We start from the raw sequence: 17769 nt of genomic DNA, 5'->3' as shown, positions 1-17769 counted from the left end.
CGTGAAAGGGCAATTAAACGCTAATACGCTTTATTACGTTACGGCCGCGAAAATGATATACATACATTTGTATTTCCTAAAATGCATTTTTATAGCTATTTTTGTCTCAAACGTCTGTTATCGTACTAACGTGTTAAAAAATCTTGAAAAAAAAACACTCATTTTTAGAAACAGTTGCTTTTCCTAATCATTAGAAAGATATATTATGCCTAGATTTTGCATATCTGAAAGCTGAACATTTATTACATATTACATGGCCGAAAAAAATCATGCGTTAGCAGTACGTGAATTGCCTTCTTTATACATGGTTTTTCCTTCCGTAGTTTCTATGCAAGCACATTTATGTAACCGTAAAATAAACATGTATGTGTGCATAAACAGTATAAAATAGTGCACACTTTATAAAAGATAAAGAATAATTAGACACAGTATGAATTTGTACTAGATACTACCATAAAAAACTGTCACGGTTTTTAAATCAGTTTATTTTGACAAATAACTATTATCACGTGACATTTAATTTTAGATATTCTGTAATATTTCTCGTACGCAGCTGGTTGAGTGTTTCTACATATCATATAAATGATTTAACTTAAACATAATAGGCATATCCGAATCAAGGTAGTTAACATAACAGACGCATGCGCAAATCGAAAACTGTAGTACCAAAGATGGCCGAAAAGAGTCCTGGGAATATTGAAAAGGTAAGAAATTTGTCACATTTGTTTATTAAGATCGTTTAGTTCTTTCGTTTATTGGATCATTTTTGTACCTTAACCTTTTAAATTATTCGAAGAAACATTTCAAACATACCAGAACAAAATTCGTTCAGCAGAAAGCTAATGCTTATTTATATTTAACCAGTACTATTTTTTTTTACATTCTTATCCTACCAGATATCCTACCAGGTACGTAACTTTAAATAGCACAGGTAAAAGATATATATAAACACAAATCATCGAACTTAATGAACCAGTTGTAATGAATACAATACAGTTAACATACGTACTATAGTACGAGCGTAATGGAATATGACCTTTCTTATTTACAAGTAGGAAGTAAACATGTTAAAATCTAGGTTATTAGATTGTGGTTAAACCGCGTGTTTTGAACTGTATTGATCGCATGTCTTTCTGTATGAAATATAAATATAATGAAATTGATGACAAAAACAGCAAAGGTTTTATTTGGACGAAGGTCTTATTGATTTATCTTCATTCATTTCCGACACATAGAGAAAATTGCAAACTTATACAAAATAGATTTTAGAAGTTATTTTGATGTTAACATCATTTAAGAAGAATCTAGTTGCACATAAACTTATTTTCATGTCTATCAAAATCATAGAATGGGTGGACACTAATTAACTGGTTATTAGAACAAATGAGAAAATTACATTCGACCAGCAAAAATTATAAATTATTGGCTATTTAAAAACAGCTAGTAAACTTGTTATCTCTTAAAGAAAGTATTCTTTGTCCCCCACTCCCCCACTTCTCTCACTAACTATACAGAGAAATAGCCCCTTCCAAAATATAATACAAATATGAAAGCAATATTATTTTCTTTCCTATCACAAATTCTGTGAAAAGGCTTATCGTTTACTTATAATTCAAACTGATCATAGAAGTCATGCCTGTTTATGATTGAAAATTGGTGTAAGCAACAACAAAACAACAATTATTTACATAAAGCAATATTTGACTAGCTAATAATAATGAATATAAATTATATGATGGCGTCACAGCTATACCTTCACGTGTTTTATCATAAAAAATACCCCCAAAAACTTGTTAAATTTTAATATGGCAACAAATTTCATCATGTCAAAAATAATGCAGATATAATGGAGGTATAACAAGCTCTCAGAAACAAAACACATATTATTGGAATACAACAATGCGGACTAATGAAGAAGACCTTTTTATTTTGACAAGGATGTCTGCTTTTGTAATTCTTATATCACACCCAGAGTCATAACGAAAATGATTTGTTTTAATTGATAGAATCAGGCATTGAAAAATATAAATTGTTAAGTAAAGTATGTATACAGTTCAACTTCAAATGAACCTGATTTCTTTACATACGACAGATTTCTATGTATTCCCAGACTAAACATGGACCAATGTTGGGCACATATGGAAAACGCCTGCTAAAAATCACACGCGAAATATTGGAACCAAAGACCGAGTCTGAAACGGAAGATCATACTTTAGTGAATTGCACGCAGAATATTCATATCCCGAACTTCAATGTGCAGGTTTTGCCTTGAATAATTCTTAAAGTCCTGGTACTGACCATTGGATATCTGAAGTTTTCAAACATTCTTTTCATAACACATGGCCGTTTCTATAATTTTTTCTTTGACTGAGTGTTTCCAGAAATTGAGAGGGAAATAATAATACCCATTTTAAGGTGGTAATTTGGGCGAAGCCACATATTACAGAGGCATAACATTGAACAATATCATTCATGAAATGATTAAATGTTTTAAATATTTAACAAATATTCAATATTGCTTAGAAACTAAAACTCGAACGCCGTTACAAGAAAAGAAATATTTAAGATCTCATTTAATTAGATAAGAATATAGCTATTGTGCGTATACATATAGATTAATCATGAACTAAATCACAAAGTTGCCTTAAAATAACAACAAATGTACAATGACTTGTTTCTATGTTTAAAAAAATCATATTGTAAGAAATTTGAGACTTTAATCATTCCTTAGTATACCATATAACACGCCGTTGAATTTCATATAAAACATGGACAATTATATCTTTTATTCATGCAAATTTAAAATTAACAAGTTTATGTGTATAACAACTGTCATGATTTTGCCATGTTTACATATGTACGAGTTTTCTAGCTACCATAAACGCGTTACTCTTAACATGCAACTTAGCTGCATGACAAATTCGAGAATTTACAAGTTAAATAATCATGGTTAATGCAATGTCGTGCAAGAAAATGTATAAGTAGCGAAAAGTGCGCGTGACGATTTAACAAATCATGTTACTCGGCGGTTAGATGGTAGCGGCCGTGGCGAACACGAATAGCGCGCTACCCGTTCACCGCCCCGACATCTCCAAATCCGCCCTCACACGATACGGTTCGCTTCGCGCCACTATAGCAGTTTGCCCCGCGACCGCCACGAAAGAATTAACAGAAATGGCGGGTGAGAACATTTAGCGGGGCAGCAACCGATATACGGCGGCGGATTAGAGTCGGCGGTCGAACTCCTTACACGTATTTATCGTGTTTTCTCTCCGCCCGACATATACAAACCCCGACCCCCAACGCGAGTTTCGCTCCGCGCACAAACGATTCGCCCCGCGCCGCTTACTGTAATCGTTTGCCGCGGCGCGGCGAAAACGCGAAATGAAACACCAATAACATCCATGTAGATTTATGCACACCGTTATTAGATAACAGTATAAGTAACACACTAAACGGCTGTTTAACAATAACTTTACTGCATGACATTTAATTACGAATATAAGTCTATATGCAAATTAATAATAAATCATATTTAATGCAATGTCGTCATATATGAAAGATTATACAGTAGGAAGAAGTGCATGGTGACCTGACCTTTTCAACAAAATTGTGTTACACATAACAATTTTATCTTAGATAGTATTCGTTTATCTTTCTATTAACCTTGAACATTTACAGGCCACTTAACCACCACGAGCCCATCGATTTTCAGTATTGCCTTTAGCCTGCTGGTGGCAATTGGTTTTGCCTTTGCGACCAGTGTAGACCAAGATCAGCCTGCTGATCATGGTCTGCATTGTTCGCTATTCAGTCAGTAAGTTCATCGTGAACACCCCTTTGAAAAATAAATGGTATTGCCCAAATTGAATGATGGAACAGTCCATTTTAGATATTTAGCAGGCTAAAGTTAAGCATCTTAACAAGGCCAGAAGATATTTTTTATAGAAAACCATAACTGTACGTACAAGTCTTTAATAAAATGAGTTATGCTGAAATACATCTTTTTAAGCCTAAATAAAACCCTTGTCTCTATGTCTAGTGAAATATATATGAGGTCAAGAGTACTTTGCTGAAATTTGTTTTCCAAACAATTGACGAACCATATTAAATATAATGAAGAACTTAATTTAGAATCAAGTTACAATTTTGTGCTTACACTAATACCAATAAGTTCAGAAATATTTGTTGTTGTGTTGTCTAAAGTTTAACAAATTGCTCCAATTTAACATGACAATCATACAGAAAAAGGAGAGGGAAAAACAACTACAATATATGAACTGGCTAAGTGCTGGACTTGATCTGCTGTACCGAGTGCGAGTGCGTTGTGTTTTTTTATTTGTTGTTTTAGGTTAAGCGCCGTTTTTCAACAGTATTTCAGTTATATAACGGCAGGCAGGTAAACTAACCAGTGTTCTTGGATTCTGTACCAATACTTACCTGTTCTCCGCAAGAAACTGCCAACTTACCCACATGAATCAAAGTGGCGGACGAATGAGTTAAGACGCAATATCTTTTATCAATTATCACGGAGAACATATGCCTTGCCCGGTGGTTCGAACTCACAACCTCAAATTCCGTAGAGCAGCGCTTTCCCTGCTGCTGAGCTGAGTGGGATGACTCTGATATCTTAAGTCATATTAAACAGAAAGAGAACCTGTGTACAGTATCTTGTTGAAGTTTCCAAACTAATTACTCATAGTCAGTATAATGATTATTTATTTCACGTACTTTTCAGCTCAAATAAGGACATTTCATCATCACTGAATAAACGAGACTAAATCTCACAGAGCCACTGTAACAGCGAAGCAAGAAGCAGAACTACAGTGGTTATGAGAACAGAAAAGGGTGCAACAGAAAAAAATGCAGCAATTTGATTATATGCAAAGAAGAAAAGGTAGTTATAATGTGTTGGTGTTTTGTTGTAATATTCGAACTTCATATCTTGTATAAAACATCCATTCCAAATGATATGATCATAATGTTTCAAACATACAGTCATGACATTGTCCTACATATAAGCAGGGTATGATTTTGAATTATATATAAATATGTAGCTCATCATTTTATACTGTGAGGCCTTGGGCTTTTCAGAACTAGTGCCAAACTATTGTAAAGGGATATTTCAGGCTTTAGAAAGTAGAGTTTTAGGCTTTTAGTGTTTGACTGAATCCAAGACCTGAATTATACTGATAACACCATCGTGTAATGAAACACATTCTTTTATTAGCTTTTCAGGAACATTTGGTGAATTACTACAGAAAACATGTGCTTAAAGTAACTGTATTTCCTCTGCAATCAGAACGATACCAGGCTGACATTGGCGATATCTACTTTCCACCATGTATGACTGTAGAACTACAGATCGGTATCCGAAGGTCTAGAAATACAAGGGAAATACGAATACACGAAATATTAAAAAAGGATGGAAAGTCTTTGAAAAACATATATATACTTGGAGAGGTTGGATCCGGTAAAACTGCCCTTTGCAAATGTATTGTTAGTCACTGGTGTCGCGCTCATGAGGACGTCGAATTCAATACTAGTGAATCAGAGGAAGTGAAAGAAATGGCAAATTATGACTTCCTCTTTTACATATCGCTTCGACACTCTTCTGATTGTAACAATATACAAACGATGTTGGAAAAATATTTTCAAGACCCTATTCTAGGTAAGGTTTTAGAAAAAGAGTCTGATAGATGCCTTATTGTGCTGGATGGTTTGGATGAATGGAAACCTGATAAACTGGATTCCTCACAGTTCCAGACCGAGGGACTGCCGAAACGAGAACTTTGTAAAGACTACATTGTCATAACAACGTCAAGACAATGGAAATTTGACGCTTTGCAAGTTAGGGACAGTGAGATTGGCCAAATGATAAAGCTTAAAGGCGTGAAAGAAAATTTAGCAGGATCATTCATTGCAAAAACAATGAAGAGTCTTAACGATCCACTTGAAGTAAGCGTTGCAGACTTTGAAGAAGATTTTCAAAAGTTTCCCTTTCCAGTTCTCACTCAAATGCCAATGTTCATGCAGACCCTGATATGTTTATGGTATGAGGGTAAGCTCAAAGGTACATCGAAGTGCGCCATCTATAGTAATGTGCTTGATATCTTCTTTAAATGGCATGAACTAAAGCTTCCGGAAAGTCAAACTGATCGAAAACCTGAAATTACCGAAGCAGATGCATCCTTTCAACTTCCGGAATACTTGAGTCATTATGAAACTTGTTTCAATAACAAACACGTGATAGAAAAACTGTCGAGTCTAGCTTTCGAAACCTTGTTTGACAGAAGAGCAGAACAATCATTTAAGTTCACTAGTTCAACACTTAAAGATGCGAACATATCAGGTGATATGAAAAAGCTTTGTCTTGAAGTAGGAATTCTTTTACTAGATCGCAGCCTGCCTATGCTAGCAAGCGTACGAACACAGTCATTATATTCATTCGTTCACAAGTCGGTACAAGAATACCTTTCTGCGGTAAATCTCGCTGTTACGTTCAACACAATACTACAGACTTCTGGAGACAACAATATCAGTGACGCCTGCAAACAGTATTTACTTCAAATCTTTGGCACTTCAAAAACCGCTGATGACATTCTAGAGATGTCAAACGTCTTTATTATTCTCTGTGGTTTAAAGCCACTGTTAACAACGTACGTCAGTGAGTATATTTACAATACAGCCACAGTAGACACTAGAATAATAGAGTCAAGAACAGATTTAGATAATGATTTGAGATTAATCTCGGAAATTCAAAGATGTACAGTTGACTGTTTTAAAGAAAGCAGGTCAGTGGGACATCGTTCGCTCATTTATCTCGGAGATATAGTCATAAACTCAGAAATTGGAATTGATGATATAGTATTGTGTCTCCAGGAACAGCTAATTGTACCGGAACATGTAAGGTCTTTGTACATCTCTGAAACTAATGAAAGGTTCACAGAAAATGCTTTGAACTGTTTGGTCAATTTTGAAAGCCTGAACGCATTATGGTACGACAGAAATGAAAATTCCTCTGATAGCGAGAAAATGGACGAAATCATTTTCAAAATTTTGCAAAATAATACGTCTCAGATTTTATCGCTGTCTTTAAAACATATAAACTATCTCCGAACAATGATACCTTTTATGCAATGTCTTCCAGCTATGCATCAGTTGACCGCTTTAGCAATAACAGACACCTACCTGACTCATGATGCTTGTAATTTCTTGAGCACAATGCTATCACGTGCCACACAGTTACAACAGATCTCGTTAGACATTGACTGTTACTCTGGAGACCAACACATTATAGACCTAACAAACAATGACAGACTTACGTCTGTTGATATTATGTATTGTTGTTTCTTTGTAACAAATTTGAGTACAACGAGTCTAGAAACATGTAGGTTAGGTACAGAAACCACTGTCAGTTTAAATCAAGTATGTATTACTCTGAATAGACACTGTACATTACGACACCTTGAACTTGCAGGACATTCGTGCTTTAGTTTAGACTCTGCTGCCAATAAAATTATATCTGAAAATGTGACAAGACTGTTGCCATTTTTGACCAGTCTACGTACCCTCCGCTTGCAAGGACTTACATTTACAACCAACTTTATGACTCGTGCTGTTGATATAAAAACATTGGAACAGATAGATGTTTGTGATGTTTCTATGACTCTTGCAGTATGGTTCAAGTTTATAGACAGTCTGGCTGCACTTCAGCAATCTGTAAAGGTGACAACACGTGGCTTGTATATCACACCAACTGGAGCAGGGCCTGTCAACCAATCCAGAAGCGATCATGGGCAAGTAGAAACTGCACGCCAGTATGTTAGGGGGAAAATGCAGTTTTTCAATGTGACATTAGATAATCCTTATGTGTTTGTATTTGTTACAAACATAATTGAGGTATGAGTAAGCTTCTGTGACAATGCAAAATGAAACTTATATTGGGATTATAACTTTGTTTTGCAAAGCGAAGTTTATTTGGTCACAAGTACATTTGAGTGTAGAAATAAACTAAATTTCCTCAGTAATTTTTGAAAGCTGTATACTTTTGTTCTTTCAAACTTTTGCTAGGATTATGAAATTCTGTATATATTTATTTTCTTTGTATCCAGAGTGGTCAATTTTTTCCGTACCACACTAGTGTATCAATATGACTGCTAATAAAACATTGTTTGTTTCATTTTTGATATGTAATATTTTCAATTAGGGCCATGGGCACTGGCACCAGACCAGAAAGAAAATGCCTCTGTACATGTGTATACTCAACCCCTAGGTATAATACAAGAACTATGGTCATGAAAAGGATAACATACTAACCCATTTCAGTCGCGCATTTCTCACCTAAAACGTCCAATTTGGTAAATGTGTGCCATGGACATTGAACAAGTGGTAATTTTTCTTCCATTGTGTACAGGAAACATTTCTTCAATATTTCTTATCTAAAAGAAATAACGCGTAGTTTATAGTTTCATCAACGTTAAAGACAAAGAAACTTGGATGAACTTCCCTATAACTGAAGTTCCGGTCTAGAGTACAAAACTGTTCTGATTGGTTGATTTGAAAATGTATGCCATTCATCGTTTAACTACACATGTACGCTAAAATGTGTACATGCAGCATAAATGTGCAATGTGAATTAAATAAGCAGTACAGATGTATAACAATGCATTACTTCAAATTCAAAATCATTTCTAAGATAAATTTCATTAATCATTTCGAGTTTTATTGTATAACTGTGAATATTTTGCATTCTGTTTTTGTTTGTTTACATTTCGTCTAATGTGCAACACTGCTGTGACCTCTAGACCGGTTGTTTATTAGGAAAGTTCAAGCAAGTTTTTTTCAGGAACGTTGACGAAAGCATAAAATATGTGGTATATCACAGCAATATGACATATTGAGACAATGTGACTGGTGCACGTTGGAAGATACATTACCGCTTGTTTAATATGTTTTGGTACCCATTCATCGAACTGTGCGTTTTAGGTGAGAAATGTACGATGGAAATGGGTTAGTGCATTTTTCCTTTCATGACCATGTTTCTTATATTACACCTAGGGGTAATGTATAACATTTACAGCGGCATTTTCTTTCTGATCTGGTGCCAGTGGCCATGGAATACTATCAGTCTTATTATAAAAGCGTTCCACTCTACCTGGTGCTAAGGGACGTGAGCGGTGTTGTATATTTCATTACCTTCCAGACTCAATCAAAAGATAATAGGTAAGGGTAGATTTCTCGGAAGCACAGAGCACTAAAAACACAGCCTCAGAGCCACGCATTTGCATAGTAGGCCCACAACAAAAAGAAGCTTTAATGGAAAAATATTTCAGACGGGTTGTTTCAAACATCCAACAAGTACATGTTAATTTATGCTAAATATAGATGGAGGGGAAGAAAATGGTAAGGGGCAAAATGGGGCCGGGGTAGGGGGGGGGGGGGTGGAAGTCTGCTAGATTGTTTTGCTTGGTTGTACAGAATTCATTAGCCTCATGCAATTCCTTTCTTTTGATATGCCACCCATATTTGTAAACTGTCCGTGTAAACTATGCAAGGGTACAAACATGTTTAACATACAGCGAGAGGAAATAATGTGCATTTGTTCCACATCATTGATTTAGTTTAGCTTATTTTGGATATTTAAACGTCATTCCTAGTCGTCCGTTGTTTATTCCTAGCGTCTACATTGGTGCAATCTTGATCTGTATTTATCCAAAATATCACGGTCAAGTTCGATTATGAGCTAAATAATACCATTAGGTCAGGATATATGGCCCTTGATCTAACAATGTGTTTACACATTCATTTCTTCAAAAATCGTATTCATATGCAGACAGAATGTGTATGACCGTAACATCTCGGTCATGTTCGATACGGCCATCCCCAATTTTTAGACTACCATACCCTCCCTCGCCATTTTTTTGCCTCTTTGACTTGTTTTGTTTGAATAAAAACAGTGTTGGAATAGGCTATAGGAAAGATAAAGTTTATATTACAATTAATAGCGTTGCTCTTTTATAACCCTTTAATTACATCCAATTTAACGCTTTTGCATTCATCTCGTCATTATATACCCTTTTCATACAGGATACGATAAATGAGCACTTCCATCCTCACAGTCGGATGAAAATCTGGCAATTAATTGTAGCATTTTAGATAATTTTAGATTAGTAGGTCTAGACTTACGTGGCCTTGATATAAAATATTAAATACCTTAAATATACTTAAAAATAATCCGCAAATTACAATGTCCACGAAATAGACACAATTGTCTAAAATTGGTCTAACTAGACGCCAACGGGCAATATGTCGAGCCAACCAGTTGTCAAAAGAACTAACAGCACTAAGTTTTAACCTATGACCTCTAAGTATGACATTGACCTTTGAGGCAGGGGTCTAGGGGTTACACGCGACAGTCTGTCTCATTGAGGCAAATATTTATGCCAAATAAAACAAGAGGGTCATGAATCGCTCACCTGAGTAACATGAGCCACATCTTTAAAATGGCAAACTGATGCTAAAATATTAGAAGGTAGGTCAGTAGGTCACATTCATGGCCACTGAAAGTCAGTTTTAAGATCGATGTGCAAAACTGTACATGTCATCCAAATTTCAAGGCTGTATCTTAAAAAAAAACAAGAAAGTAGGTCAGTAGATCAATGTCGTAGTCAAGTAACCTCTAATCGCTTGGGGTCATCAGGTAATTATAATCAAACAGTCTAGGAAATATGATCTGATATCTTATGAAGTATTTATTCCTATATAACTCATATAAAAAGTGACTCCCAGGGTGGGGCCTCTTTTCACCCAAGGGGCATAATTTGAACAATCTTGTAAGAAATCCACTCGGCAATGATACATACCAAATATCAAACGCCTAGGACTTGAACTTTCAGACAAGAAGATTTTAATTTTTTTCCCTGTGCTAGTAAGTCTATGTTCAATCTGGGACCCCCAGGGCAGGGCCTTTTTCACACCAGGGGCATAATTTGAACAATTTTGGTAGAGGACCACAAGGCAATGCAACATACCAAATATGAAAAGCCTTGGTCTTGCAGTTTTAGGCAAGAAGGTTTTTAATGATTTTTTCCTATGTAAGTCTATGTAAAACTTGAGACCCCAGTGGTAGGGCCTCTTTTCAGGCCAGGTTCATAATTTGAACAACTTTAATAGAGGACCACAAGACAATGCTACATACCAAATATCAAAGGCCTAGGTCTTGTGGTTTTAGACAAGAAGATTTTTTTTTAAATATTTTCTTATATTAGTCTATGTTAAACATGTGAGCTCCCGGGGTGGGGCCTCTTTTCACCCCAGGGGCACAACTTGAACAATCTTCGTAGAGGACCATTATATGGTGTCACAAGCAAAATATCAAGTCTGCGGTTTTGGACAAGAAGATTTTTAAAGTTTTTCCTTCCGGTTGACCCCAAAGTGTGACCTTGACTTTTCAGATATGGACCCGAGGTTTGCGTACAACACTCCGTCTGATAGAGGTGAACATTTACGCCAAAGAAATAAATTGCTTCATACTTATAAAAGTCATTCCCTTGTCAAACTCTAAAATTACCTTTGACCCCAAACTGTGACATTGATCTTTGAGATAGGAGCCTGGGGTTTGCACATGACACCCCGTCGCAATAAGTTAAACATTTATGCTAGATATAAACAATAGTTCTCAATGCATGTCAAAGTTATGGGCCGGACAAGATCTGACATTACCTTTGACCTCCAACTGTGACCTTGACCTTTGAGATAGGAACCTGCGGTTTGCGCATGACCGTCCGTCTCACTGAGGTTAACATTCAAGCCAAATATAAACAAAATTGCTCTATACATATCAAAGTAATGGTCCGGACAAATAAATCCGGACGGAAGTACGCACGCACGCACATACACCGAACAGCCATTTGGACAACTATGTCAACGCATCCGCAAGCGGGCTCGACCAAAAACCGCATGCAATTTATCAATAACTGAAGAAAATATCTGACTTATCAAATGAATTTGTAACATTACGAATATTGGAAACGTTTAATTTTTTAAAACAAATTTGAAATATTTAATATGCTGGCCATGACCAAAAAATAGTCGTACATTCTGGGACAGTCGTACATGCCCATAATCCCTAAACATTGTAAAATGCATCTTTCTAAAAACATATGTTATTTCAACAAAATTTAGAATCTAGATGATACATATTCTTGTATTTTTTTCACTAATCACCAATTTCTTTTTTGTTACACTGTGTAGGTAATGTAAGGTTTAGAGCACAACGTCCTTTTCTTCTTAGTTTATGCTGAATTACTTTGAAATATGCAACAAATCTTAATGTCAGCGCGGGAAACAATACGCGCGTGAACGCAAATGACGTCAGACGTGTTGTGACATTTAAAAGACACAAACGACATAAAATTCCATTTCATATTATCATTTGCAGAAAAATGTTGTAAAATTATCGTCGACTAACGTCATTTGAATCGAGAAATATACCATAAAGAACAAAGCGCGTCTCATTATACGTGAATAATTAGAAATTAATACACACTATACAAGTAGTTCGGCATGCTATATAATTCACATCGAGTGGTATGGACCAAATTTCACTGATAAAGCTAAATTTTTAAAATGGATTGGTCTATCATTCAATTTGAGCAGTATCATTTATTTTCTAAAGGGGTGTTCACTGAAAAAATTACTAACTGAATAGCAAACAGTGCAGACCATGACCACGGTCGGAAAGGCAGAATCACTTGCCGCCAGTAGACTAAAGGTTAAACTTAAAATCCAACATACACCAACATTCACGCTGCTTCCACATTTTCATATGGAGATATTCTTGTGGTTACTATCTTATTTATGTTCATATGTGTACTGATGAAGTTTGGTTTTTCTTTTACATCTTGTCCAGTGCCGTAGCCAGACACAAATTTTAACCGAGGCAATCTAGGGGGTCCGTGGGCATACCCCCTCCCCCTGGAATATTTGTCCTCAGGAAGGCTCTGGTGCGTTCCGGAGCCCTCTCAGATTGTGTTATATAACAATAAAAATCGTCTTTTTAGCCCTATTTATCAGAGTTCTACTTTCATATTTTAAGAAAGAAATATATTGATAACAATGATATTTGGGGATTTATATGGTCGGATACAATCATTTTTGTAACTAAAAGGCAGTAAAATTAGAAAGCCACCAATAAAGACATACAAGAACATGCTATTCATCAGTTTACTAGTAGTTTATTAGTTTATATAGGCCGAGATAGGGAAGGTACGGGAGGGAGCTCTGTCCCTGTTGTGGGGGGTGGGGGATCAGGGGATCTCCCAGTAGAAATTTTTGAAATACAAGTAGGAAATGGTGGCCTCTGGTGCATTTTTCGGTTTAAATTTTAAGGTATGGCGGGGATTTCCCCCTCATTTTAGTGGGGCTAGTGGGCTTTCTTCCTGGAAAATTTTGAAATACAGATTCGAAATGGTGGCCTATGGTGTATTTTTTTGTCTTGATTATGAGGTACTGTGTGAGGGGGGCGGGGCATTTTAGGGGCCTCTCTCTCGAAATGGTGGCCTATGGTGCATTGTTTGGTGTAAATGTTTAGGTACTGAATGGGAAAGCCTCTCGTGTTAGGGTGTTAATGGGCTCTCTCAATGGAAAAAATGAAATACAGATATAAAGTGGTGGCTTCTTGTGCATTTTATGGTCTTAAGTTTCAAGTATGGGGGTACCCTCATTTCAGTGGGGTCACGGTGATTCTTCCCCTGGAAAAATTTTAAATATCGGTATGAAATAGTGGCCTCTGGTGCGTTTTGGGGTTTAAATGTGATAATGATAATAAACAATTGGGTTTGACTTTGATGAGTATAAGTCACTGGTAAGCAAACTGGGGGTGGGGCAAGGGCCTGGCAAGGCTATTAATATGACTGCTAGGATTTCTACCTCACCTTGCCTCAAAGATGTAATGAGGCAAATGATATTCTAATATATTCTATTCATATTTATATACTTTTCTGAATTTTTGTAACTGAATTTTTCATCAGTGTGATAGGCCTACTTTTCACTCTTTTTTTTTTGGCTCCTCAAATTTTAACCGAGGCAGCTGCCTCGGTTTGCCTCAGTGTGGCTACGGCGCTGTTGTCTTTTAAAATCACTGTCGAACAGCGCGGAAAACAAGACGCACATGAACGAAAGTAACGTCAGACGTCTTAAGACATTAAAAAGACACACACGACATAAAATATGTGTACTGATACAGTTTGCTTTTTCTTCTAAATCTTCTTTTATAATCTTTCTTTGACACAGCAGAAAAATGGCTGAGCCCTCATCATAATTTTGATGTCAAAGTTTTCTGTAATCCTTGGATCACATGGTCTCTCCTTGCCGGGTGGGAACTCAAAATTCCAACGTTGCAATAAGCTTGAAATATAGAGGAAGTATCGAGTTTTTGCAAACATCTCTCCGGGACATTGAAGTAGGCCGTACCCAAATGGTATCAGGCTGAAATATATAATAGTTCATAACGTACAATAATGCAGGTATCTGTAAAATTGCCAAACTGGCGTAGGAATTATATGCGGCAGTTCGCAGAGCATGAAATAGTTCTGTCATGACATATCGTATTAAGGTGTTAGGCTCATAAATGCATCAAACAATTTCCGTGCCATTATTTTTTCTAGACGGCTATTTTGGCATCCTTCGGCAACAACAGAAAATTGCTCCTTTGGTATCAAGCAAAATAGTATCCGGGGAATACGTAATAGAACGTAATAGAATGGAAAATGCCTATTATCATTACGGATCCACTACCTTAAAAAAAGAAACTGACCAATCACATTAAATTAATTTATGTGTAAAACAAAAATAGTCCCTATCTCACTTTCTACGTAGTTTGTGCTCAATTGCAACCAAGTCTCCATGTTCGTCCAAAAATCTCTCTGGTCTGAAAGTCCAAGGATTTCCCCAGATTTCCTTGTTGTGGTGTAAAAACCAGATATTGGCAAAAATCTGCAAATATATATTACTTTGAACGTTGCAATAGCTAACAAAAATGTTGTTTGTATTTGTTAAAAAGACACGGATAATATGAAGTGCTGTATCTGTGACACAGAGAAACAACCTGTAACTTAAAGAAATGATTGAACGTTTATTATACAAAATTGTATACGCTAGAAAAATTTAATATAATTAAAAGTTTGATATTACTACGTACAGTACTGTTGGCTTGAATGTCGTATCCCTCAAATCCAGTGTGTTCTTTACATAGATGTGGCAGCATGAGTGGAAGCACTGTTAAATAACGATGGACCTCCATTTCAAACGCTTGGAAGAATTTACATTTTTCCCTGTCTCCGTAAGTTGGTAACCGGCCGCGACCAACAATGTTGTCCAGCTCCGCTTGAATCTTTGTCTGGTACTGCGGGTAGTTCAATAACACCAGCATTGTATTGGAGAGGGCCGACCATGATGTTGTCATACCTGAAATCATTCAAAAGTGTTACGTATCCAATTACTTTCAAATCGGCCACCGTTTGCGTTTGGCATATAAACGTATAATCATCGTGCCGTGGCGACGTTCGAAATGAGCCGCACTATGATAAAACCAACATAGTGCATTTGCTACCAGCAAGGTTCCAGATCAGCCTGCGCATCCGCATAGTCTGTTCAGGATCCATGCTGTTCGCTAACGGTTTTTCCAATTGCAATAGGCTTTGGAAGCGACCAGCATGGATCCTGACCAGACTGCGCGGATGCGCAGGCTGGTCTTGATCCATGCTGGTCGCAAATGCACCATGTTGGTTTTTTCCTGGTGCGGTTCAAATACGTTTCTACCTTGCCGCCAAACAACAAAATTATTCAACCATGCGTACAGCACTACTCCTATACTGCACGGAATTAAAAGAATAATTCATATGCTTTAAAAATGTATGTATTTTTGTGATCTAACGTGTCTTGCTCAATAAACTATAAGCTCTCCAGTGAATAATGACAGCATTCCACATACCTGATGAAGCAAAGCTTAATGGATGTGAAAAGGTTTTCCTCTACAATCAGACAGATCTTATGAAAAGTCAAATGACATAGAAGTAGAAAACTCATATGCTAACAGGATACTTTAGTTTCACAAGTACCTGCATCTATGGTTTCTACTAGCTGAGCAATAATTCTGTCATCTGTGAAGAATAACCCTGTATCTGAGTGCATTTGTTTCTCCTGTTCTTCCAAAAAGTGATCAACAAGACCTCTCATGTGACCAGGAACATACGTTTCCTAGATAAAAAATATAACGATATGTTACTGCTTGTAATGGAAGATGCAAATGTCTGGTTCTAGGGTAAATGTTTACGCGGTAACAAATCTGTCCAGAGTAACCGCCAGAGAGCCATATAAGCCGCACCATGAGAAAACCAACGTAGTGCATTTGCGACCAGCATGGATCCAGACCAGCCTGCGCATCCGCGCAGCCTGGCCAGGATCCATGCTGTTCGCTTTCAAAGCCTATTGCAATTAGAGAAACCGTTAGCGAACAGCATGGATCCTGACCAGACTCTGTGGATGCGCAGGCTGGTCTGGATCCATGCTGGTCGCAAATGCACCATGTTGGTTTTCTCATGGTGCGGCTTAATTATATTCTGATCTTCACCTTCAGCCAGTGACATTGTTTTCTTGCGTACCGAACTACAAATAATGTATTAAGTATAATGATTTTAGCGAACATTTTTCCGTAGCACTCATTTCTTAAAGTAGCCTACCTTAACGATACTTAGCAACATGAATCTATATACAAATGTAGTTAATGTTCGTGACACCAATTTTTGGATAAACGGAATACTTCGGACACATTCCTTTTTTTCGATAACTTGCTACACGAATCTTATCTATTGAAGATCTGCATTTTTTCACATTATTAAGCGGTTAATGCTAAAAGATTCGTGTTACTTCTCTGAAGATAGTCGTATTTTAGAACGAGCAACACGATCTAGTTGCGAATATGTCAAGAGTTATCCGATGTGTAACTAAGAGATAAGATTCACTCTGATATGATATCTGTAATTAACAGATTTGTCTGACCGTAAAAACAGTTGATCAGACTTGAGCAATCTGCTTAAAACTTGCCTACATACATGAACCGCGCCATGGTAAAACCAACATAGTGGCTTAGCGACCAGCATGCATCCAGACCAGCCTGCGCAGTCTGGTCAGGATCCATGCTGTTCGCTAACAGTTTCTCTAGTTACAATAGGTTTTGAAAGCGAACAGCATGGAATGCAGACTGGTCTGGATCCATGCTGGTCGCAAATGCACAGTGTTGGTTTTCTCATGGCGCGGCTCACATGTATACCTCTAACACTGTTTGAATTGAATGTACTTGTCTGCAGCAGCAACAGAGCAGCATGAAATTAAGAACATTATGTGCATTAAAGTTTCCTTTAAAATATGAATCCAACAAAATGAATAGTTCTATAGCAAACCAACCTATTTTATTAACTTCAAAATGTATAATTGAAAACAAACCTTCATATCATAGAAATATCTCTTTGCTATTTTTGCATTGGCCTTCTTTCCATTTCGGAATTCGTCGCCGTATTTTCCGGGTAGAAAGCGAAGGAAAGGAAACGCTGTCATCACAAAATTTACATATGAATTCAGGAAGAAATCATTTGCGTGAACGTGTTCCCAAAACATGTTGGAATCCGGGTCATTGTCGGGAATTGTCTCTCCGCGTAACTGTAAATTCAATAGAAGGAACAGTTTAATGTTTAATAGTCATTCCTAATT

At 36.7% G+C, this 17769-nt stretch overlaps 2 protein-coding genes across 2 annotated transcripts in view; one reads left to right on the top strand and one right to left on the bottom strand.

Moving 5' to 3' along the window:
* Window positions 1-547: 547 nt before the first annotated feature.
* Window positions 548-8182, top strand: LOC123551701 (uncharacterized). Its single transcript, XM_045340813.2, has 3 exons — window positions 548-704; window positions 4739-4897; window positions 5231-8182. The coding sequence occupies exons 2-3, from the start codon at window positions 4864-4866 to the stop codon at window positions 7906-7908; spliced, it is 2712 nt and encodes a 903-aa protein (XP_045196748.2). The 5' UTR covers window positions 548-704; window positions 4739-4863; the 3' UTR covers window positions 7909-8182.
* A 5967-nt stretch (window positions 8183-14149) lies between these two features.
* Window positions 14150-17769, bottom strand: part of LOC123561183 (cytochrome P450 1A1-like) — a 58282-nt gene continuing 54662 nt past the window's right edge. Inside the window, exons 3-7 of the mRNA XM_053524193.1 lie at window positions 17506-17718; window positions 16122-16260; window positions 15203-15468; window positions 14870-14997; window positions 14150-14490 (exon numbers count right to left, since the gene is read on the bottom strand). Coding sequence (XP_053380168.1) covers window positions 14274-14490; window positions 14870-14997; window positions 15203-15468; window positions 16122-16260; window positions 17506-17718 — 963 coding nt within the window. The 3' untranslated portion in view covers window positions 14150-14273. The remainder of the gene's footprint in view (window positions 14491-14869; window positions 14998-15202; window positions 15469-16121; window positions 16261-17505; window positions 17719-17769) is intronic.

The sequence above is a fragment of the Mercenaria mercenaria genome, chromosome 15 (assembly GCF_021730395.1).
Source record: "Mercenaria mercenaria strain notata chromosome 15, MADL_Memer_1, whole genome shotgun sequence".
NCBI lineage: Eukaryota > Metazoa > Mollusca > Bivalvia > Venerida > Veneridae > Mercenaria > Mercenaria mercenaria.
The sequence above is the reverse complement of the archived record's forward strand: the minus strand, read 5'-3'. Positions and strand labels throughout refer to the sequence as shown.

Excerpts from the sequence above, each read along its gene's own strand:
- LOC123551701 (XM_045340813.2), top strand. The coding sequence starts at position 4,864 with ATGCAGCAATTTGATTATATGCAAAGAAGAAAAG. Across the intron at positions 4,898-5,230 it reads TTATATGCAAAGAAGAAAAG|CTTTTCAGGAACATTTGGTG; the intron begins GTAGTTATAATG and ends TTCTTTTATTAG.